The 24,219-nt window shown below is 40.0% G+C and overlaps 1 protein-coding gene across 2 annotated transcripts in view; it reads left to right on the top strand.

Annotated features, from left to right (window-relative positions):
• SORCS1 (sortilin related VPS10 domain containing receptor 1) overlaps nucleotides 1-24,219 on the top strand; it is a 265,256-nt gene that overhangs the window by 98,225 nt on the left and 142,812 nt on the right. For both annotated transcript variants that reach the window (XM_033065652.2, XM_033065653.1), the window contains exon 3: nucleotides 18,325-18,424. In XM_033065652.2, coding sequence (XP_032921543.1) covers nucleotides 18,325-18,424 — 100 coding nt within the window. The remainder of the gene's footprint in view (nucleotides 1-18,324; nucleotides 18,425-24,219) is intronic.

Below are 24,219 nucleotides of genomic sequence, written 5' to 3' on the forward strand. Positions count from 1 at the left end.
TTAATTGAAATAATGGACTAGGACTGGGTTTGTCTTGAGGTAGAGACCAGAGATCTAGACCCAGTCCCCAGGCAGGGGCAGGTGTGATTTACTTACTGTTTGTGTTCCAGTGCTGCCACTTGCTGCACTCTAGGCTGACTGGCTTGGATTAATTTATGGTGCTTTCTTACTGGTGCTTCCCCTAGGCTGCTGCTCCACTGCCCAACCAGCACTGCAGATCAGATGATCTATCAATTGCCACAAGGATCACTTCTTGTGTGTTTTGCCTGTCTTCACTCCTGATTTTCTAAAGCAAACTTTACTTTCAGCTGCTGCTTCATTTCCTGCATCTTTTTTGCTCTGTCAGCCAAAGACTTCTATTCCTGCAGATCCCAAAGGTGTGTTTTTTTAATTCTCTGGTAAATTTTGAAATGATTCCCCAGCTGTATCAGTCACTGGGCTGAATGTAGGTGTGCTGATTAGCTGCTGAGATAACTCTGCCTAATTAGCTGACTTAGTTTCCCCTTCTCTGAGTACCCAAAGGAGATGTTTGGTTCAAGGTTTTATTAAGGTGAGCTAGGAGTTAATCATTATGCACAAGTCCCGGGGTTGAAGACTGATCAGTCTCTGATCTAGCTCAATAGCCTTAATTAATGGAGGCAGTAGGGGCCTCATGATTCAGGAGTGACAGTGCAACCACTAGAGTTGTCCACTTGTCCCTCTCTGTTTCCCTGTAGAATAAGATTCCTTTACCTGCTCACCTTTGCACAACCCTCAGAAAATACATTTGGACTCAATTAGTTCATGCTTAGACAAAAAAAAAAAGTGACAACAGGCGTTTTACTTGGCTGTCCATTTTTTCTTTGATAGTTGAGTAACATCATATTTAGGAACAGTAGATTCAGTTGAATGTCTCCTTCTTTGGGAGCAGAAACTCAATAAAGAACTGGGATGTAATCCACAGAAATTTCCCAAAAAAACCTGTAAATGTCTGGAATGTGAAAGTGGGACTATAAGTGCTTCACAGTGCCAGGATTAGCCTTATTTCCACTTCTGGCCAATAAGAACTCCCAGCATTGGTGGTTACATCTGTTCTGCAGGACTTGGTTATGTTCTTGAGTCTGGGACTAAATACAGATGGTGTTCTTCCATGCTTTTCAACAGGGCTGAAGAAATTTGGTAACATATGCTCTTTTCTTTTGGTATCTCTACACCACTGGGATGAAAAGTATATCTGCATGTGTAAAGGTAGAAGGGTTGAGGATTTTCTGTTTTTTGGTAGTAAGGGTGTCTGGTGTTGCCACAAGGAATTTTGGAGTGTGCAGTTTGTGTCCCACCCTCAGGTGCCCTTTTCTACTGTCCTGCATCAGTCCAAGCAATCAAGCCAGTCTTGGAAAACCAGTACCTTCTTTTTTGGGTACCTACTAACAGGGTTTGGGATTGTTTATCCCACTTGGATGCCTTACTGATGGATCTTCTGGGTGGTTTGAACTAGTTTGGATTATAACACATTTCTTCCCAGACACAATTGCTTTTTCTCCTGCAGGTGAAACCCTTCCTCTACCTCATTCTGTCAATGTCCCTTAATGGTCCTTAAGGGCCCTTTGAGAGGCAGCTTTTCCTGAGCCATCTTTTCTTGTTTCCTCCATTCTCTTCAGGAGCAGCTTCCCCCATCTGTCTCATCTTTTACACCATTTTGAAATGTCCTCTGTATAAAAACTGTAAGCAGCTCAGGAATCCAATAAAATATGTAGTTTTTAAACTGTTAATAACTTCAGGATTTTTCCCATTAAGTTTTAACATGACTGTAAGATGATAAATAAAATCAAAGGAGTTTTATTTCATTCTCTTCAACAGTTCTGTTCTACTCTCATAAATAAAACATTCCCACAAAAAGACACTTATTTTAATATATTCTCACACTGCCACCCAGGCTGAGTTCCTTGACTCTCAGCAGCCTCACACAGTGTTGATAACTTCATGAGACCACTGCTGTGCTGTGTGTGGATGAGTCAGCTTTCCATTTTTAAAGTAGCTCTGCTTTTTTCTTGCAAACACATATTTCTCATAAAAAACTCTGGCTTACTTTCTGAGGTTTGTCACAGTCCTCCCTCAGAGTCACAGTCTCCATTGCTATAAGAATATCTGTCCTGTTCAACCAGTGTGTGCAATCACCTGACATAATTGGTTCTAGGTGCAGGAGCTTTCCTTGCAGAACCTCCTCTTTGCACATTTTGTTTGCTGACTATCTGTAATGAGGTTAAAATAGTCATTTCAGTCTTAGCTGCACCCTATACCTGATTTTTCTTGCTTACAGTTGAGATTATCCAGGTTATTCCTTTTTCTTCCCTCTTTTGAACAAGTAAATTTTGTTACACTGGAAATGTGCAGAATTTCATTTTTATTTTGATGAACTGCTGCTGGGAGAATCCTTCCCAATCACTTTGTCAGCTTGATTAGTCAAATTGCTGGTGAATCTATTACTCTTCTCCACAATTATGAGTGTGGTTGCATCATTAAACATCTTTCTCTGTTCTACACACGAGCATAGTTAAAGGGGTTGAAGGAGCACCACCCCACAATAATTAATAGTACAGTGGCTGAGGGAGCTCTCTTCAGATGGAGGATGCTCCTAAATTGTTTTGTATTGTTTGAGAATGACGGTATCTCAGTGTTTGCCTTGCTGTAAAGGAGAATTTGCTTGAAACTAATTTCAGTGCACTGGTGGTTGCTGCTGCAGCAGCCCCAGCTGTTGTTTCAATGCTCACACAGCCAAGAATGCATCAGTACTTTAGCTGGCTGTTCTGCTGAGTGCTGTCCTCTCTTTCCAACAAAGCCTGCACCTCTCACATCTCAGAACTAAAAACATCTGCTCCTTCTGATGTTCTGCAAGGAAATTCCATTCAGGAGCTTTTCTGAAAAGTTTTGCTTTGGCAGGTTGGCATTTTTAAAGTGAAAATAGATCTGAAGCATTTCCAAGTGACCCTACAGATGACTAAATTAAATTTCAGTTTTGTCTCTGAGCTTTCAAACACTGTGTTTGTGTGTATGTGGCTTTGTTTTCTGTTTCATTGTGGTTTTGGTTTTTGTTATTTTTGTTTGTTGGTTTGGTTTTTTTTCCCCAACCATCTCTTTCTAGGCAGAAGCACAAACCTGTGAAGTAAATGAAGATTGTTTAGGAAGTGTGACAGCACAAATGTCAAAAATACTCTTTGAGGCTTCTCCAGGACTCCTGAAGAACTTGGGAGTTGTCAAGGAAAATTTATACCACGATGAACTTACTTAGCTGTCTGGACAAACTTACGTGGCTGTCTGCACAAACAGAATTTCTGTTTTATGAGGAATTTTGCATTTTTGAAACTAGTAAAACCTGATAGTAAAAAAAAAAAAAAAACCAAGCTGTGAAACCTGTCACTAAATTGATGATGTCATTTAGCTGGCTATTAGAAAGGTTGGACATGTCCCTGGAGGATATTTTGATTTTATTCAGAAACTGTCACCTGATGGAGAACATCCTTAGGGGAAATTTATTTTCAATGAAAAAGTTCTACTAGGACATATTAGATTCTTGTCTGGGTGCCACAGGAGCAGGAGGTTCCAGGCTCTGCTTTAGTTAACAGTGAAAGGCTCATCAGCAATGTGGAGGTACCACCAGACCTGATGTCACTGTGCTCTCCAGAGGTCCTGGCTCAAGGATTCACATGTTACAAGCACAAGTTTATTTCTTGGGTTTCATTTGTGATGATGCCAGCTGTCAGCAGCTGCAGGGTGCATGGAATTGGGATCCTCACAGTGCCACTGAGACAGCATCACAGGTATTGCCTCTCTGCTTATTGTTCTGCTCTCCTGGAAAGCCCAAATGTCTCTGGCAGGCACAGGAACAATATCAGATCCTCGTAGGATGCAGACCCAATTACCCCCTCTCACACAGAAAGCTGCTCCCACTGCATTCCTGTTGCTGCAGCAATTAGAAATAAGAAATCTGACTTGTCAGGTGCTTGGCCAAACTGCCCCAAGCTCTGCCTTCCCTTTCTGTGGGGTGCTCTGGCCCCAGATCCTGAACAGTGGGGCAGGAATATTTCAGTTTCACCCTCTGTCTGGGCAGTCCTTTGGCTGTCTGTGGGGAGGCATCAATGAACCTTCTCTCCTGGGTGCCTGACACTTCTCTCTTTTGCTTGACATGCTTCTCTTGAAGCCAGCCTGAAAAGTGTTTGCACTTGAAACAAGTGGAGCAAATTCTAATTTGTCTGGAATGGGCCCTCCTGTTAAATGTTAAACTGACCTTTTCAAGAGAAATTTACTTGATAGTTCTAAGTGAAGCCCTGCTTTAAGCTAAACCTGTCACTACAACATGATTAAAATCACTTAAATGTACATCAGTTGCACATATTATTAATGGAAATTGAAATCAGCCTAAATGGTAACCATAAATTTTAAAACGGGGAAGAGGATGGAAACAGAAAACTCATACATGATGTGAAGGTTAAGATGCCTCATTCACCCAAAAATTAGATGAGCTGATCAGGGAGCTTTATTCTGAAGCAGTGAAAAAATCACAGACCCTTTTTTTTGTGTATTTCCAATTCTCATCTATTGAAAAAGGAAATTCAGTGCATTTTTGGCAGGAGTTTGACCTGTGAAGAGGTAGAAGGATCAGTCACAGTTGTATGGTCCTCTTTCAGCTGCTGCAGGACTTTTAAGCAACAGATGATTGTATTTCTGTCAGTGTGATGGGTCCTGAAGGTGTGCAGATAGTACTCAAAGGGGGCTTGGGGCATACCTGGGATCCATCCCAGTCTGCTCCCCACACATTTTAAACCTTGCCCCTGTTCTTGTCTCCTTCCTTCCCCAGCACCCAGAGTCACAGCTCCGGTGTTTGGCTGCCACAGCCACTGCTACTCAAAGTGTCTGTTCTAATTGGGCACTAATAAATCAGAACTGAGTTGAAGACCTTCCATTTACAGTCATTTTTCAGTGACTTTCTATCACACAGCAGGATAGGACTTGGCAACCATCTCCCAGAGAAATGCCCAGGGACTTGTGAAGGTCCTTTTCGAGGGTATAATCTTGCTGTAGCTGTGTGACCTTTGTCATTCCAAGTGCAAATCGAACCTTTTGTAATTAATAACTCCTTTCCTACTAGCCTTGGCTTTCACACAGGTGAAATTAGTATGGCTTTTCGCAGCTGTTTTGAGACATTGGGAGTTTATAGGGCTTTTGTGGTCGTGTGTGAAATTTGGTTGGCAAAGCTGGAATTTTTTGAGCGTGTTAGAAGACACACCTTTATTAAGGGCATCATGGTAGCTGAGGATGACAGGTCTGTCATAAAAAGGTGGAAAGAATTTTCAGGTACTTGGCTGAGTTCCTGCTGGTAGCATTATTTTAATGACTAGATCGTATAATTAATGTCTTTGTACGCCCACATCTTTGGAAAGACCTTCCTTATCATTTTAATTCCAAAAAAATTAAAAACAGATGGCTTGTGGGGAAAATAAGTCTTATGGTCAATTTTTTTTTTTTTTTTTTTTTTTTTAGGTTACTGTTTAGGAATGTCGGTTGTGAGTAGTGGGTGAATATAGCCCATCAGTAAGGATTTTAGTGTCAAGGACTCTTCTAAAAATGTTTCAATCTGCAGTCCTTATATTCTCACAGACAGAAAAATTGTTTAAAATAAGATGTTGTTGCAATGCAGGGCAAAATAGTAACCTGATCTTGTGGAAGATGTTTCTTATATGGAATTTACAGCCAAGCTTTAACTTACTTTTAGCCTTTAACTTACTTTTATCTGTTACCACTAACATAAAAGCAAATCCCATTTTATCTGTAGCTGGTGCTGACTTAAAGATGACTTTCAAAATCAAAGAACCCGAAGAGCTGAGCTCATTTCTAGGCTGTCAGCCTGCAGTTCCTCTATGCCCAGATGCCAGCGTATCAGTTTGCTAATAGACTGTTTGAACACCTCACCTTGACCACAGCTTGCTCTATTCTTAACACACAGCACAGGCTCCTGACCATTTTTTTTGCAGAGTGATAGGGAGCATGCATTCTCTGCAGGCCTGGAAAACAGTATTAATCTTCTGCTGTGTACTTTCATTTCATTTCCTGTAAAAATCCATCTTCTGCTACTGGAGTTGACCTAAGGTTAGATGTCAGAGGAACAAATTACTGTCACTTGCTCCATACCCCAAGAGTAGCTATAAATAGAAAGCTTTACAACCCCACTGATCCTTGAGATACATAGTGATAAATATGCTTCTACCAACCAAGAGCAGAAAAATAAAGAAAGCTGGGTGGCTCTGGGTGGTGTCTATTATTTGCAGCTGACACAAATGGTAGAGCTGCATCACTCAAATTGCTTTGAAAAAGAAAAACAGTAACACTCATTGTATTTGTGTGCTGAGAAGCATTAATTAGTGATTCTTGGGTATAGTAGCCCAGTGGCACAGCTTTTACATCCAGCAACAACAAATTCTTTCTTAGGTACTGCGCTGTGCTAAGAGCAGAGCTAACAGCTTACTGTGTTCACTGCTTGGACTCAGAGAATGCGTTGAAAACCTTTCCAGCAGAACAATTTTCTTCTGGGAAAAGCAGCATTATTCAGATAAATCTTCTGCAATATTTTAAAAATGAAATCTTGACAGAATATACAGGAATAATCTGAAACCGAAAGTGTGTTTCATTTTGATTTTTCTCCTTGTTTCATTGGAGCTTTTTTTCCTGTAGGGTGACAGCCAGACTGTGTTATAAAATATTCAATTGAAGGGATAATGATAACACTGGTACGAGTGAAATGAAGCAATCTGAATTACTGTTTTTTTTAAATTTAATCTCTTTTCCTCCCATATTCTTACTCCATCTGGATTTGGGAATAATGATATTTTAAGGCAAGGCAAAAAAAAAAAAGAAAAAAAGCAAAAAAAATTAGCATTGCCTAAGGGATGAGAATTGCATCTTCCAACTAACTTTAGTATGAATTAATGCATGAAGCACATTTTTAGCTGGTTTTAAAATGCTACTGGTCCTTGGGAGTTACTCCATTATAACAACTAAGGGGCTCGGACAGTGATTTTGACAATAATGTCTTGGGCTGTCTGGATCTTTTAAGCTTTCTAGCTGTTGATTTGCACTGGCAGGACAGAATGAAGATTGCATATTGTGTTGCAAATGCTTGGATGGTGCTAGCCAGAAAATCTTTTCTCTGGCTTTTAGCACATTCCCTGCACAAGACCTGCAATGCATTTATGGCACAGTACAACTGCTCCTTGCTCTTAATTGGAGGTGGGTGAAGTGGCTTTCTGGGTGTATAATGTGGCTGTGGATGCTAAGGCAGCTCTGCTGAACAAGTGTATCAAACTTTCCAGCTGAGCCCAGCCCGCTGTGAGGATTTTTTTAGCCAAGCTGCAATGACCTCAGTGTTATGATGGGGTGGGAAGTGTAGGACATGTATGGTTGTCTCATCTCCCTGATTAATGGAAAAGCTTCCTGTTGCTCTGCCCTCAAGCTACAAAATCCATTAACCACCCCTTGGGGTGCCTGAAATTTATTCTGGCCATTACCATCAATTAGAAAGTTAATAGCATGATGATTGCTGGGCTCCAGTCCTAGCTATTTGTGTGATTTACACCAGACTGGGGTGAAAATGGGAAGAATCAACACTCAAGGAACCACTTTATGAGCAAGAATTTGGCATTAAGGGTATGCTGATGTCAGTATGCCCCTGTAAACATATGGCAAGAAGAATCATAAGTCATTCTCAATCCTAATTTAAAAGGCAGCTTTTGATTTAAACATATGGAAGAATGACTTTAATACCCATCACAGCTAAGCTGAGATTTGTTTTGTTGATGACCATGAGCCTTGGGCGAGGCTGGGCCTGTGGGAATGGCTGCATTCTGAGTTGCACTGTTGCAGAGTGTTCACCACCCTGATGAAGGAGGGGCAGAAATTTGCATCCTACCCTGTTTGTTTGTTTTGACAAATGAATCAGGTGGACAAGGAGATCTTCCAGACTGGTGCTCTCCCACTTACAATCCACTGATCCCCCAAATTCCCCTTAAGGTTGTCAGTAAACTTTCATTCTTGCCTTCGGAGTCTCTCACTGAAAATAATGTTGTGATGGCAATTGGAAAGTCTTGAAAACCACTGCTATGGAGTTAGGGACAGGGAAAATGCTTGGACCATGTACACGATCAAATGAGCCACCTGTCAGCTTTTGGGAGCTATTTGGTATTAAACTGTTGGTGCATGTAATAGTTAGCTGCCAAAAGTTAGTGGAGTTACTGGTCCTTCCCACATGCATCCAGATGCTGTGGCACAAAATGACTCATAGAAAGAGCAGGAGAGATGGCACTGATGTTGCAGCCAGAGCACCGCTTGAGCCAGCCTCTTGAGCTTTTAAAGCACTGAGAGGGTCAAGTGGAGGTCTTGCTTTGATGGCTATTCCTTTGTTTCTCACTGCTGGCTTTCCCCCAGCACTGGATTAGAACAGCTGAAGGGGTTGGGATTGCCAACCTCCCTACACTGCTCTTCTGCTGCTTCAGTCAGTGAGGGACTGGAGATGAGTCTTTGAGACCACAGGGAGGGGAGAAGGTGAAAGAGAATTCGAGGGGAAAGGTCTGGAAAGTCACCCCCTCTGCTGCTCAGGCAATGGAGAGGGAACAGCCAGTTCCTTGCCCTTACTCAGTGGCAAACGCCAGCCTCGCTGGGTGTCTGTAACCAGGCAAAACAGGTCATAACTCCACAGTTATTTTTCCAAAGCCCTCTGCTCTTGACACCCTATCCCCTTTCCCAGAGCTAATCCTGCAGGTTGTCATTTAGCACAGCAGAGAGAGATTCCAGAATGTAGCTGAGCCCCCAAAGCAAATAGTGAATTTACAGTCCACTCCTGCAAAGCAGTGCCCTGGAAACACTTCCAGAGCAGAGTCCAGTCAAGTTTCAGTGCATTATTTTTCACACAAAAGCTTGGCAATTGTACACTTGAAGTGAAAATCTCAATGTCTTGCATTCTGATAGCAAAAATCCTTCTGATTTCCTGGTTGCTTCCAAGCAAGGGCAAATTCTTCATTGAAGCTATCCAGTTTCATGTTTATGATGGTGCATCTGCACAGCAGAAAGTTTGAATTTACATGAAAGTTTGATCAGGATCTGATCTCTCATCAGCAGGCAGAAGAATCTGAATATGGATTTTATCAATTGCCAGAATCTTCTGTTCTCAGCCTGCTGGCATGAGAAACCATTACACCGTGCAGTTGAAGGGGGCTTACCGATCTAACAAGGTGAGACAGGCGTCTAAAATTAGAGAAGCTATAAAAGAGAGGAAGGGAAAAGTGCATCATTCCCCTCTAATCCAAATTTGATCTTTTTCCAGGCTAAAATATTTGATGTTGCTCCTTTCTTTGGTGTCCAACCTTTATGCAGCAATGTCTCTGAAGCCTGAACATAAAAAGCCCTTCTCCACAATACAGTGGAATGTTACTTCTGCTATAAAAGGCAGTGGCATCAGAAACTGACGTTAAAAAAGTTATTTAATGATGTCTTACAAGCAGTTAAAAAGTCATTTAATGATGTCTTACAAGCGTAGAATGTCTCTGTATTTTTTTCACATGAAAGTTTGTTCTGAATATGCTGTTCCATGGCTAGTTTGGTGAGATAGGAGGATCTGAAGAGGAATTGTGCAATGGAATACACATGTCATCAGAGCAAAAACATCTACAAAAAACATCTACATTGGTGTTTTAGCTTTATCTCATTATAGTTTTGATTCTGTACTACTGATTATCTGTGCCACAGACTATTTCCTCCCTAGGTTTTATTTTCCAGTGAATTTACCAGGTGCCTCCAAGAAGAAGCTGAGTGAGCAGCATGGATTAGTTTGTTCTAAGGGCTGTTCACCATGGCTTGCACAGGTGTGATTGATCTCTGAGATGAATGCTATGCTTTAGCAGAATAGATACCAGCCAGTCTTTAGCAGTTCAGAGAGACAAGGTTTGCATCACAGCAAGGGCAGTGCAGATCAATTCAGGTGGATCATTCTGATCTCAGGACAAGAGTACTTAAGCTCATTCAGCACCATTGGCCAAGCTTTCTGCTGATAAAAAACCACTTACAAGACTTAGAGCCTCATGCTTGGGCAATCTCAGAGACTTTATTTCAACTTTCAGTCGTGCCAGGCAGCTGGTGTGGTTTAACCAGCTGGCAGCCAGGCACCAGCCAGCTGCTCTCTCATTCACCCCCCATCCCCAGGACCAGGAGAAGAATCAGAAATAAGCCCCCAAACTCATCCCTTGAGTCAAGAAAAGTTATTGAAACAAAGTAAAATATAACAATTAAAGGGAGCAATGGGAGGGAGAGTGAGAGGTAAACCCCAGGAAAAACAAGTGGTGCACAATACCACTGATCAGCACCTGCTAACAGACACCAAAGTTCCCAAAGTGTGATCAGCCTCTCTTCCAGGTAGCTGCCTCAGTTTATATAAACCTGGCATGATGGTTAAAATATCCCTTTGGCCAGTTGGGTCAGCTGCCCTGGCTGTGCTTCCTCCCAGCTTTTTGTGCACTCCTTACTGACACTGACTTGTCTTTGACTTAGCATGGGCCCCCTCAGCAACAACCAAAACCTTTGTTTGTTACCAACATTATTCTCATGCTGAATCCAAAACAGAACACTGGACCTGCTGCTAAGGAGAAATGGACTCTGTCCCAGCCAAAACCAAGATAATGGCTCTCATTTGTGTGCTACCTTGCTCATTAGGAGAATTCTTCTTTTCCCTGTCCTTACATTTAACAGCCAGAAGTCTTGCTGCTGTCTAATGCAGTATGGTGTGAGTGGATTTGCTCTTCTGTCTTGTCCAACTGGGAACTCTTACATGTTCATCATAATTGACCATTTCCTTCACATTTATCTGACATATATAAGAGTAGGAAATAACCTCCCCCTGACTGCACAATTTCCTTCCATCCCATCCAACCTGTCTGGTCTGCTGTTGGAATATTCCCACTGCCATCATCCCAAGTCTACTGAAACAATTGACCAAATTCTTGATAACCTTGACATAGGAACAAGTATTCTTGCTTCCATGGGTTGGTAACCTGAGTTACTAACTCTCCACTGAAACAGCATGAAAGGCAAATTAGGCAAATTTATTTTTCTTGAACCGTTCCTTGAGGGAGAAACAAGCACTTCATCTACAGATGACATCTCATGGCCCTCTCACTCCCTTATTTTCTTATTCTGAATTGGATAATATTTTTGAAAAACATATCCAATGCAGTATTTACAGTAGGGATTGGATGATAAAATATGAGCTGCTTTTCCTGCTTGTCACATCTTTAAATTATTTATAGCAATAGTCAGCTGAACTATATAAAGCCAAAAATTACAAGAAATTTGAGTGTGAAGGTTTCTGTTCATTTAGATTACTCCAAATAAAAGTTGATTGAAAATGAAAAGAAGAAAATTGAATTACTTTAACTGATTATGCAGAGAAATGTCAATTTAATAGTTTTCTTTGTAATTTTTTACTCCCTCTTCAAGTCTTTTTGGTGGCTCCTACAGGTAGAAAACTTTATTTTATGATGGGAAAATTCTTCCCATAAGGGGGAAAAAATACACATTTCATTAAACTCATAGAAAGTTATTACTTAATTTCTAGTAAAATCTACAGTCACAACTCAGACTTGAAGAAATTATTTTCAAAATGGAGGTTTAGATCTGTTCTAAAATGCCTATTTACACTGTTTTTAATTTTGTACTTCATCCTTTTGCCACTGATAGCAAGGCTTTTTCCAATCCTTATTTACACTCAGAAAACCCCAGAAAATTTAAAACTGTCAGGATGGAATGGGAAGATGGAGCCTGAAGGGACTTGAATTTGGCTCTGTCACAGACTTCCTTCAAAGGCAGGATTAGTTATCTAGTCTTTCCCTCTGTTTCCCCACCTAGACAGTGGGAACAGTACTATTTGCCAGCCTGCTGGGGGCCTCATGAGAAAAAAGTAGTCAGAAATGTGTTCACTTAGGGGGGTCTCTTGAGTTTTGAAATGTCTTATTTTTCTTTACGCTAGAGAGGTCTAAAAATTTAATTTCAACCTACCTGGATAAATTAAAAAAGTTTTAATGTTGTGAGATGTGCAGTGCTGTTACAGATATGTAAAAAAATGATGACCAATTGTTAGGCTTGGCACTGCTGTCAGACCACTGCCCTCTTGAACAAAAGTATTAAAATAGTCTTATGAAGCTCTTTTCCACATGGAAATTCTGTCCAAGGACACAGGACTTGCTGTGTTTACTTCTCGCAATTACTCTTCCAGGTGGAATTGTAAAACTCTGTTCAAAATGTGTCAGTCTCCATGAGCTAAGCAAACAGATCCCATTAGAAATGTGAAAAGCCTTGGGGAATTATTTATACAAGGAATTAAAAAGACACACAGTGGTGAGAAGTGTGCCAGTGAAGCAAGGTAATTTGCAAAGCAAAAGTTACTTTCTATGAAAATAAAGAATGAGATTTAAAAAAATAAATAAAAAGTTTCACCCTGAGAAGCTGAGATCAGTCATTATTACTTTCTGGAAAAAAATACCAGGGTTGCACATGAAGGAGTTAAATGAAAGGAGGCATTAGACCAGAAGTGATATCTATTAATGCCTTGTGAAAGGCTTAACAGGAGCAACATGAGAACATAAATGGCTAGCTGTTGAAGACGACTTTGACATTACTAGCTTTTGTGAAACATGGTGGTGTGGCTAAAATCAATGGGAAACTTTACTACCTGGCTATGAAACCAAAGTAAAGAGTTTCAATTTAAGGGATGAAGGAATAGCACCTCAACCTCAAAGTCTCCCCAGAAAAAAAGAGTGCAAAAGTCAACAACTCTGCAGCCGAGATTACAAACAGGCTTAAAACACTACAAACAGGAATACAAATTTGCTCCATTATCAACTCCAGTATTTTTTGCATTCAGACATGAAAGATCATTTTTAATGTCTTAGATACAGTAATTTCACAATTACAAGCTGCACCTGATTATAAACCGCACCTCCGGGTGTTGGCAACTGTCTTGGGTTACAATCCAGAGTGTGATAAAAGGTATCTGTTCTATCACCATCTGTTGAGTGATCCTTATCTCAATGGCAGATATTCTGCTAATGGGCCATCCATTGAAACCAGGCAGGGCATTGTTCTTTATCTTTTCAAAACCCATCCTTCCTCCAAGAGTCATTTTCTGCTAATGGCCATTGAGTCCCACTGTGGGACTGATAAAATTACTGCATCCCATTGGGAGTTGCTCCAGCCAGGGGGAAGAGCCCAACATTTCTTACCAAGATAAAAACAGAGGTTTTGGGGCACTAAGGGAGCCCCTTTCTCCACTGGACTCCAGAGGAAAACCGGATTTCTCCACATCTCCACTGGACCTCCAGAGGGAAACTGCACCTTGTACAGGAGCACTGCTCCAACTGAGCCACATCTGTCACTGCAGGAGGATGCAGCCACCATGGAATGGGACTGCTGCCAACACCCTGCCTGACGGGTGTCAGGCTGTACTCTGACTGTGTCAGGGTTTGGGGTTTGTTTCTTTGTAGTACTGTATTTCTATTTTAATTTCCCTAGTAAAGAACTGTTATTCCTAATTCCCATATTTTTGCCTGAAAGCCCCTTGATTTCAAAATTATAATAATTCGGAGGGAGGGGGTTTACATTCTCCATTTCAAAGAGAAGCTCCTGCCTTTCTCAGCAGACACCTGTCCTCCAAACTAAAACAGCAACTTTTTGTTCTTTGTCCGTTTATAAGCTGCACCTGATTATAAACCACACTTCCGGGTTTGGACCACAATTTTAGTCAAAATGGTGCGGCTTATAATCGTGAAATTACTGTATTCCTTTATTCAAAAACTCCTTCATTTGAAAGCCTTTTGTAAGTGCAGCCTGTGGCTCTGTAGTTCTGCCTTCTGTGATCTGAAAGTCTTCTTTCCAAAAATCTGCTCTTGTAGAAATTAATATGATAGCAACTGGCAAATCTTGTGCTCACCTGGCCATTCCCTTTGGAGGCAAACCAGGTGGCAAACTCAGTTATGTGCAAGCTTGGAACACAAGATCTAATAGTCATTGCTTAACTTAAAAAAGCCTGGCTTGTGCCAGGGGTAAATTCATTTGCAGAAGAAGAAAAAGGCCAGAGCCCATCTCTCACACTGCTGCTGGGAGGACAGGCTGCCCTGCTCTGCTCACAGAACACTTACAGGTGCTGCTGTCCTGCCTCCCTGGGCTGGCTGCCACTTGGACCATGTTCAGAGCAGAGCATTAAACTGGGGAGGAAAGAGGGGGATAAGGACATGAAATGCAGTGTTCTCGTGGTGGGCGTGGGGGAAGCAGTCAAGTTAATGTGTGAAAACCAGGCATAACTGGTGGGAAAAGAAAAAAAAGTAAATCATGCCAATTAAAGTGATTGCTTCTTAACGATGTGTGTTATAACAAGTAACTGAATCTGTTAACATGGGAAGAAGGCTGTACTCAATAAGCAGGAGACATGAGACAGCATAAAGTCTGCAAGTAATGGTTTTCCTTTTTCCTCATGCAGTGTTCCAGAAAGATCTTGATGCAAAAAAAGAAAAAATGCCCTCCTGACCAAATGATCAACTGTTCAATTCTTCAAGTCTTCAGCACCTCATGTAAAATAACTATGGGCAACCTTAAATTTGTTACAAAGGAGAAAACAGCAACTTGCTAGGGAATTTATTTAATCTATATATTCAAACTGACAGTACTCTGATTGTCAGTCTGTGCTTCTTGAGAAAGAAGAAAATTTCCATAGGGTTCATGTTGCTGGTTGATTCACAATGCCTATTATAATTGTGAAATATTGGTAGGAATGGATTGAGATATATTCATGACAGTAGGTGGACTAATGGAATTCAGTGACTTTATTTAAAATGTGCAGGAGTTTATTATAATACTGTAATAGAAATGTCATTTACCCTGACGGGAGGAGAGGGAAAAGCCCTGTCAATGAATAATAATGAAGTTATTTAAATGTCAGCTTTCTTGCAAATAGTTTGCAAAACAGAAATTATTCTACATGTTTCTAGTTTTGTTTTAATTTATTACTGGGAAAGCCAGAGCTTTGATTCCACAATTTTGGTACATTTTTATACTGTGAAATGAGCTGGTAATCATGAAAATGTTTATCTTCTTGCATTGTCATCTGCTTTACTGAAAAAATAGGGAGTTGGATTTTAAACAGCTACTGGTAAAATTTGTGATTTAATGATAGCAATTACAACTCATGTAATAGGACAGGGGTGAAGTTCAGAATTGAGTCTAAATTATTTTATTATCTGAATATTATTCTTCTACTGTCATCTGCATTTCAGTGACATCCACAAGGTACCACTCACATGCCCCCTTTCCCCCAAAACAATTTGAGACCTCATTGCAACACACATGTCTACATAAGACACAATAAAATAGGGCTTACTGTTCACTCATTTACATATTCCATTAGTTGTAGCTGTTTATAAGGCACAGTTTATTTTTGTATTTCCACCTCTGCAGGTCCTAGGTGTAATCCTTCACGATGATTTCTCCAGGTATTTGCTTGCTCATGTTACACAGATGGACTAAAACTGATTTCTCTCTGCAGAACTTCAGAGGAGCAGCCTTCCACACAAAATGTGGAGATTTGGTTGCTACAAATCCTTTCTCTTCCAGATAACTGGGATTGAATTTGTTGATCCCACTCTGTCATTAGTGCCTACACCCTGCTGAGGTGCATCTGTCTTTTGCAGCTCTTCCAGGTTAGGCTGGCTTCCTGGCCCATCCAGTGGCTGATGGGTTTTTATGGGTTAGGAGTCTCATGCTGCTTTATACACCCATTTAATAAGACAAACAAAGCTCGTTATCTAGGCTGCTAATCAGTGTCTGCTTGTATACATATACATATATAGATAAATATAATGGAATTGAGATGAATGCAAGTTGGTGATATGCCTTGCTTAGATCCCAACAGAAATTTCCCATGTATGCAGTGTTTCTTTTGATATAATTATTTTTTCCCACTGTTCTGCAAATGTATATATTACTATTTCTTTGTGTTCAAACACTTATGGATGTCTATCTGCTGTTGTATTTATAACATTCCCTCCCATCGCCCCTGTTAGAATTAAGGATAACTGTAAAGTGGTAAAAAAGAAAAAAACTGGTAAATAGGAAGGTAGAAGGGCTGGCTATTGTCAGTTTAGAACACAATAATGAGAGTAAGATATAGTAGCTCCTTCGATTGCTTGTGAATTCGTTCATCTGAAAGAAAAAAATGATGTTTTTCTAAGCTTTTAAATCTTTCGGTTTCTTTTATGGATGTTGACAGAAGCACACGCTTCCATCTGTGTAGGGTGTTACCTGTAAATAAAGCTGTGAATGGAAAACAATTGCCTAGAGATTTGAAGTAAGAAGTAGCTGGCAATTCTGAGATTACCATTTGCAATAAGCTGTTGACATAAGTTTACCTGTGTTGTGGCAGGGGTACTGCCTGCCTCTCTTGAACAATTTGAAAGCAAGTTTTACATCTGAGATTTTCTTTGCTCCTAGCCCCTTTTGAAGGATCCCATTTTGAATTCATTGTCACTGGTATAAGAAAAAGCAGCATTATTTCATTAATATATTTTTCCTCTCTCAGCAGGTCATATTTAGTCCTTACTACTTTTGCATGTCTTTGTCAGCTCAAACTTCACAAAGGGTAGCTTTTGGGGTTTAGGCAGAGAGCAACAGAAATAATGTCTGGTATAATTTCAGATAAAACTGGGTGGTGAGGTGGGGTGAGGTAACAAAGGGAAGCTGCAGTCTTTGGCCAGGCTGTGTTCAGCATCCTGCTGTGGATCCCCTCACCCAGATGCTGGAGCATCTCTGAAATATTCAGTAACAGAAACAACCAAAACAGTATCCTACTCCTCAGTCCTCTGAGGAAATAGCTCAGTTGGTTTATATGTGCTCCTCAGAGAGATGACCTTATAAAGGGAAAGATCAGTCAGCAGCTGAGAATTTGACATTAATGTTCTAAACACCAAAGGTCATACATGCACACAGGAGGGTGTGTGTTTATTGGAGGGAAGGAGAAATCTATGGACATAAATCATAGACCAATTGTTATATGAGCAGGCAGATACGTGCAAAGGCTTCTATAAAGTTCCTAAATAGAAAAACTCAACTTTAATGCAGATTCACGTTTTAGTGCAATTCATCTTTCATGGACAAAACCCTAAGCTGCTGCTTTCTTGTTTTATTCATGTACTGATTGCAAAATCTGAAATCCCAGAAGCTATAACAGGAATGTAGGTATGGTACTTGATTCAAAAATGTTCCACCCTCCATATTCCACAAAAAGGGGAAAAAAAAAAGTAAGCATTAAAGGTCTTAAATACCTTTGTGAATTTAGCCACTGTTGCCCTGATAGGAGAGAATCTGAAAATAATGGGTATCAAGATTTTACTTCAGAATTCTGGTTTTGGAGTGCTTAGCAAAAGGGAAAATTCGTGTTGCTGATTGCAAGTGAAGTTCTATATAAGCCCATTTGTACATGTTACAGATGAGATACAGGAATATGTTATGCTTTTCAATGTCTGTAACCCAGATAAATGTCCCTTTCTGCAATTCATGGATTCCAGCTCTACTGGTTTGGACTGATTATCTAAATCCCTGGGATACTGGACAGAATTCAGGGAAGCATGAGCTGCATAATGAATAAGCCCTCTGCTGATGATTGATCTTGGTTCCAGTCACCTGTTAACAGTAACTCCTACAGGAAAACTGTATTTGATCACTTCTTTTGTTCTTCCCCAAATCATGTAGTCAGTGTTTTTATGGGCAAACCTCATTTCAGAAATATTTTATTTTCTCTACTGAATGGTGGCTTTCAAAGCAAGAATATGTGTCCATCCTTTCTGCTAGTCAGTGCCAGAGAAGCTACTTTGGAATATGCTGAGATGAGCCATCTTAACAAAATTAGTCTAAACTTGGAGTGTATGATGAATTGATAACCTTAGTCTCTTGCTGTCTGCTATTTGGCATTTCTGACAATCATTATCTTCTGTATACAGAATGTAGCATTTCTTATTGTACGTGTTTAAGATGCTTTGCGAAGATGCTGGTTTAATTTTTCCTAATCTAATTTAAATGCAAATTATAAACACGCACATGATGCTGTGTGTATATAATTAAGTATCATTATATACTACATGAATCATTGAAAAAGCTCTGGAGAGCCATTCTGCTATTTAAAGCATGACTTATATTGAAAAGCTGCCAAGTGACTTGTGGTTTTGTGATTAAGTGTTTGTACTTACAAGAATCTCTCTTGAATTGTAGGTCAACAGATTATGGGACAACATATGAGAAACTGAATGATAAAGTTGGTCTGAAGACTATTTTGAGCTACTTGTATGTTTGCCCAACAAACAAACGTAAGGTACGTGACAACGTGTTGCCCCATTTTAGCTTTATGATGTTATTTCTGCCCTGGAGATCTCTTCTAATTTCCTCAATATCTGTTACTGTTTAAGGAATAGGAGTATCTCTGTTGTTCTTGCCTTGAAAAAAAATGTTTTACTTTCTCAAAATATAACCCAAATTGTACCACCTGTACCACTTACCAGTAATACTTGAGGTAAGGATGGCTGTGAAATGGGCAGGTACTGTGCATGACATTGTTTGCATACCTTCTGGATGGTGTTGATTTTGTTGTCTGGAAGGGAGAGAGACTCGTTAAAATGGCAGAAATGGCATCTAAAGTGACCAGATTGTACGTAACATTGTTTGTCTTTTAAGGGCTCCCAATAGTGAACTGAACAGGATTTGACAAATTCCTGCAGAGAAAATGCCTTCGAAGCTCAGAAGGTTTTAATCATTCAGACATCCTACTGACTAACAATTTACTATGAATTTATAATGCTGACATATTCATGAAAGGTATCTGGATGCCTTCTTTGAGATACATTTTTGACAAAATTTTTCATTTTCTACTCCTTGTTTTTCAGTTCTTGTGCATAGTTTGAGTCACTGCAGGCAAAACTGAATTGCATTGGGAGAAAATGTTAGTCAAGAGTCACCTCTAAAGGAGGCTGGGTGTGTTTGGGCAGCTGAGGTCACTGTAATGCTGTTCTCACCATACTGAAACAAATATGTGTTCTTTAAGGCAGACTAGGAAAGGAAGAGGAAGCTGTCCTAACTGGAGAGGACAATTCTTAGCACTTTAAATTGCAATTAAATGGCACCAAATTAGTGGAGAGATGTCATCTCATTGATACTGCCCCTTAAGAAGATACCATGCTCTTCTCTAGGAGCTGAAGAAGGAAGTTATCAGGTCACTTAAATGTCCTTCAGCAAGCCCAGCAAAGTGCAGGGTGGCATTGAAAAGCCTTCACCACCTCTGGCTGCATCCTGCACCCTCCCACTCCCTGCCTTTCTCTGCCACCCTGGTTTGTGCAGCCATCTGGTGATCTGGATCCAGGACTGACCTGCCTGAAAACTTACCCATTTCCAGCTCAAAAACTAAATAGATGAAAGGAAAAAACTTTCAGGTAGAAGTGTGGAGCTGTCTTTTCTGGCAGAAGTCTCCTGTAAAGTTGGCCTATAGTCAATGTGGTACAGTGCCAGAGAAAAGCTGCAACACCTGGGATGAGAGGACCTAGATAATGCCTAGAATTTTTCAAAGTTCATTTCAGCAGGAGCAGAGTTAGGAGTTAGCTGGGAGAACTTTTGGAGGCCCTCCATATGCTGTCTGTTTCTGTAGAACATCAGGTCATTCCATCAATAAACATTTCATTTTCGACACCAAAATACTCCCCTGAGGCTAAGAGGGCATGGCACGTGTCCACACTAAGAGTACTTATACAGGGAAAGCAAAAATACTGAAGCTCAAGGTTTTTATTATACCTGCTATAGAATGAAAAGCTGAAGGAAACATAACTTAAAAATTTTGCCACCAAGGAAAAGATCTGTAACTCCTGAGACCTGATCCCCTCTCCTCCCCTGAAATTATGATAACACTTTAAAAACTCTGGTCACTTGGACAGTTACATGCTGTTTCACTGATGTGGCCTGGGTGGATAGCTGCAGAAATACTTTTAAAATGTAGAGCTCAACTACTCTAAACTCCATGAATTCTATAAAACTCATACCCTTCATGTGAAGGGTTTATGCAGTGCTGCAGTTACTACTGGGCAAATGCTAACAGTGGGTTTTCCCTAAATATTAGTTGGTTGGATGTGGTGATCTTTCAGATTGCACCTGCAGCTTTGATGTCCTTTGTTCCACAAGGCATTCCTTAGCAGAGAGAAAAGGCTTCTTAGTAGTGGAAAAGAAAATGGTGCATTTTTCATCTTGAAGTTATTGGATGGGAGACCTTGCTACAGCAGTGATCCGTAAGGAGGGTCAGCGTGTACTTAACTCACTGAAGTTGCCTTGTTTTGGAAAAAAAAAACTTTTAGGACATATTTAACTTTCAGGAGTAGTTCCATTGAAACAGAAGGTAAATTTTGAACTTGGCTGACTCAGGACTGATTGCTTGTATCAAAAAAAAAGCAAGTGTACTATTTATGTAAGTCTTGTCTCTTCTCTGCAAAGCAGAGCAGTTAGAACAGTGAACAGTAGAATGCATGTAATTGGATTTATTAAAATAATTGATAAATTTGTTCATGAATTTCTGATTATTTTCACATTCTGGAAATGAACAAACAACAACATGTGTTGAATAAATTGTTTGTTGTAATTTATTTGCTCTTTTCCATCTAGAAAAAAAATGGGTCTATAAATACCCAGTACTTGCAGAGCTTCCCACAGCCCATGCATGCCAATTTATTTCTAAAAGCTTTTGACTTCCAATTCTTGTCTCTTTATTGAACAAAATTAAATCCTTTAACAGACATTGCAGGCAATGTCATATTGCAAAAGGATGCTTGGAAAAAAAACTATAACAAAGTCAACCATTATTTACAATTTAAACTGATGACCTATTGCTTTTGCTTGGCATTTTTCTGAATTACAATATTTTCTGAAGGAAATGACAGAAAGTGGTTACTAACATAATGATGTATAAGTCCTGGCAAAGAGAAGTGGAAACATTTTTTAGTTTTCTTTCCTTTTACTGAATTACTGTGCTACCTGGTTGTATGACAGATGACACAGATCAAGGGGTAAAAAATGTGCCACATGGATCTTGCCAAAGACACAGAGCCTGTTTGAGTATTTGTCAACAAGTCTCCAGAAGAGGTATGTGCAATGTGCAATAAATCCCTAGGCTTAGGTGGGTCAAGACAGGTTTATTTGTTAGGTTCATAGAGCCTTCTGTGATGAGAAATAAAATTATTTGAATGCTTCTACATGAAGAAATACTGTTTGGGAATAATGCTGATGGGTTACAAACTAAACTAAGATAGAAATCCAGGTTGATACCTTGAAATTCTGTTTTCACTGAATTGTGTTGTTCATTTTCCTAGAAGCTCACATGCACTGAACTTTGCAGTCTTTCTCTATAAAAGCCTTTTAGATAGGTTGTTTTTACTCATTGCATGGAAAATCATAGGCATACACACATAAAAAGTGAATGAGTCATGGTGGGCACTCTAGGATTTGTTTAACTGGAGTTTTTCTTTGACTCAGGAAGTGCTGCTGGCTAATTTAGATGCTGTGTCCTTGTAGGAAGCACACTGTGTTCTCTGCAAAGAGCCAGTTTGTGCAGCCCGTTCGTTCTTTGTACTTTTGAGCCCCTTGTATCTGTGTATCTTCAGTTAATTAACAAATGCTGGGTGATAGTATCTGCCAGTGACTTTTATGCTATTAATAGGACTAGAGCATCAGATATTTCCTGTGGGTTTGAAATTTGTGGTAGTGTTTGTTTGTTTGTTTTATTTTTTCTCTCCCTTTCCGCAGGCCTGCCTTGATTTTTTTTTTCTTTTTGCTTTATTCCTCCAACTGTTCAGATTTTAATTGCTGTGTGGAACAGTGTTGCCTTTTTTTATTCTCTCTTTTAAGATGAATGGATTACAGATGCCTTCCTCTTCCTTGATACTCACTGCTTGTGTTTATTACCTTTATCACAGTGTGTTAAGTATTGTCCTGTTGAGTGTGTAGCACCAAGATAGCAGATATTTATTGTAAATAAAATTACATGGGTTTCACTGCTGGCTAGATCACCAACTACTTCAAATTTATTTATATTAATGAGTTTTAAATGACAGGAAATTAAAGGAATGGCAGCCTAGCCTTCTGTTCTTTCTAGCATTGGCTGGTGGTTTTGCACAGAATAGTTGGCAGAAGTTTCTATTAGTCAAGACAGTAGAAAATGTACCCCTATTAGCTGAAATGGGAATGATTGATTGCTGCTTTCTATCCTGTGGTATTAAGTGAGTTTATTTGCTTTAGGGAAGTTCTCTTTCTTGAACTTGAAATGTAAATTGCCCTCTTGTATAAAGGGAAGACCAGAGCTGTGTGCTTACACTTGCCTTTGTACCCACTTTCCTAAGAGCTGGGGAAAATGTCTATAGAGGTGAGCAGTTCCACCTGGCATTGCTGTTTCCCAGGAGTCTGCTTATCTTCAGTTGCTAAAAGCAGTTTTGGAACACTTCTAAAAATTCTCTTTCTGACCTGCCTCACTATGGAAGCTTTCAGAACTCTGATGTGAAGGCAGGTCTTGATTTTTTCAGTGGAGGAGAAAACAGTTATTTCCAGCAGTGTCCTCCTTGTAGCCTCTGTAAATGTCAGTGTGAAGGCCATCAGTTTGTACTGGAGGGGTGAGAGCTCAGCAGAGCTCTGAGCACACCTCTCTGTGCACTGAGTCAATCCCAGGGTGGTCAAGGGGCGGCATCCTTAGGAAATTAGGCACAGTGGGAAACCAGCCTCTGTCAGTCATGCCAATAGCTCAATGTGTGATTGCCGTCCTCCACTCTTGCTGAGATAAAATCAATTATTTTCTTGCTCTCCTCTTTTCATTTGGAAGGAAAGATCCTTGTTAGCTTCAGGCTGTGAGTCCAGCCTTCAAAGAGACAGTCATAAGAGACCTGAGAGCCATATGTGAATAGTTGGAATTGTTTGGGGTTTTGTGGTCAATGTTTTTTTGCTTTTTTTTTTTTTTTGTTTGTTTGTTTGTTTTTGTGGGTTTTTTGGGGGTTTTTATTGGGAGGGTTGTTGTTTTTCTAAATGTTGTAGTGGACAGGAGATTTCAAGGAGATGTTTATATGTTTTCATACCTTTTTAAAGGGAGAAACCACTTTGTCCTACAGTGGTTTAGAGATCAAAACATAAATTTGTTCAAATGGAAACTTCTGTTTTGATTAGATGCTGTATAACATAGGATGGTGAATGAAATGTCTCCTATGCTGTGACCACAAGTAATAATTCTTTATAACCTCATCATTTCCTTTAAAGAGAGTATATTGGAGGGAGGGAGTTGAGAGAATATGGTGTAGGATTTATTTCCTCTTTTCACTTACCTGATAGGCAGTTTGGGTTAGATAGTATTACACATGCCTTTTATCCAATGGTCTTCCAGTGGAACAACCTAGGGATTCTTCTTCACTTCTATTTTTTCCCTAAATACAGTGGCCTAAATCTGTTTAATTCAGTAGTTTGAGCTAAAGATTCCACCTAATGAGAAAAGGGTTGAAATCCTGAACCTACAAGAGATTATCTTGGACTGCAGGGGTGGTTCAGTGGATAGCACTGTGCACATGCAAACAGTTCACTACCCATGGGAAGAGGGATGTCTCACACTGAGAATTAAGAAGTCTTTAATTTTCTGCAGTTCAGCAGTAATGATGGATTAAGTGGACTGCTTTACAAGCCTCTGGTGGTGGTAGCTGGAAAATCTGATAATCTTGGGATGTCCTTGGGTTAATGCAATTAGAGTTTTCACTTTTGCTTGTAATACCGTTAGATTCAAGAGCAATTCTAGCTGTGAACCAGATAAACAAGTATAGACTTGATTTCCATTTCAGAAGACTGTCTTTTCTGCCTCCTGTTTCACATGCAAACAAGGATAATTTTTTACTGGTTTAGAAAGGTGGATTGTTGCTCACATCTGTGAGATGTGATCTGGCACTTGGTAGTTTCTCTGGAGTCAGTGAAGACGTGTCACTGTAGACCTGGTGCTGTCTTTAATACTGAGTTTGTGGGGAAACAAACAATTAACAATCATTTGGTCCATATTAACAAACTGAAGGCAGAACCTCATCTTTCAAAGTGAGTATTTTTACTTTTGAAGTGTCT

This window comes from Catharus ustulatus, chromosome 8 (assembly GCF_009819885.2).
Source record: "Catharus ustulatus isolate bCatUst1 chromosome 8, bCatUst1.pri.v2, whole genome shotgun sequence".
NCBI lineage: Eukaryota > Metazoa > Chordata > Aves > Passeriformes > Turdidae > Catharus > Catharus ustulatus.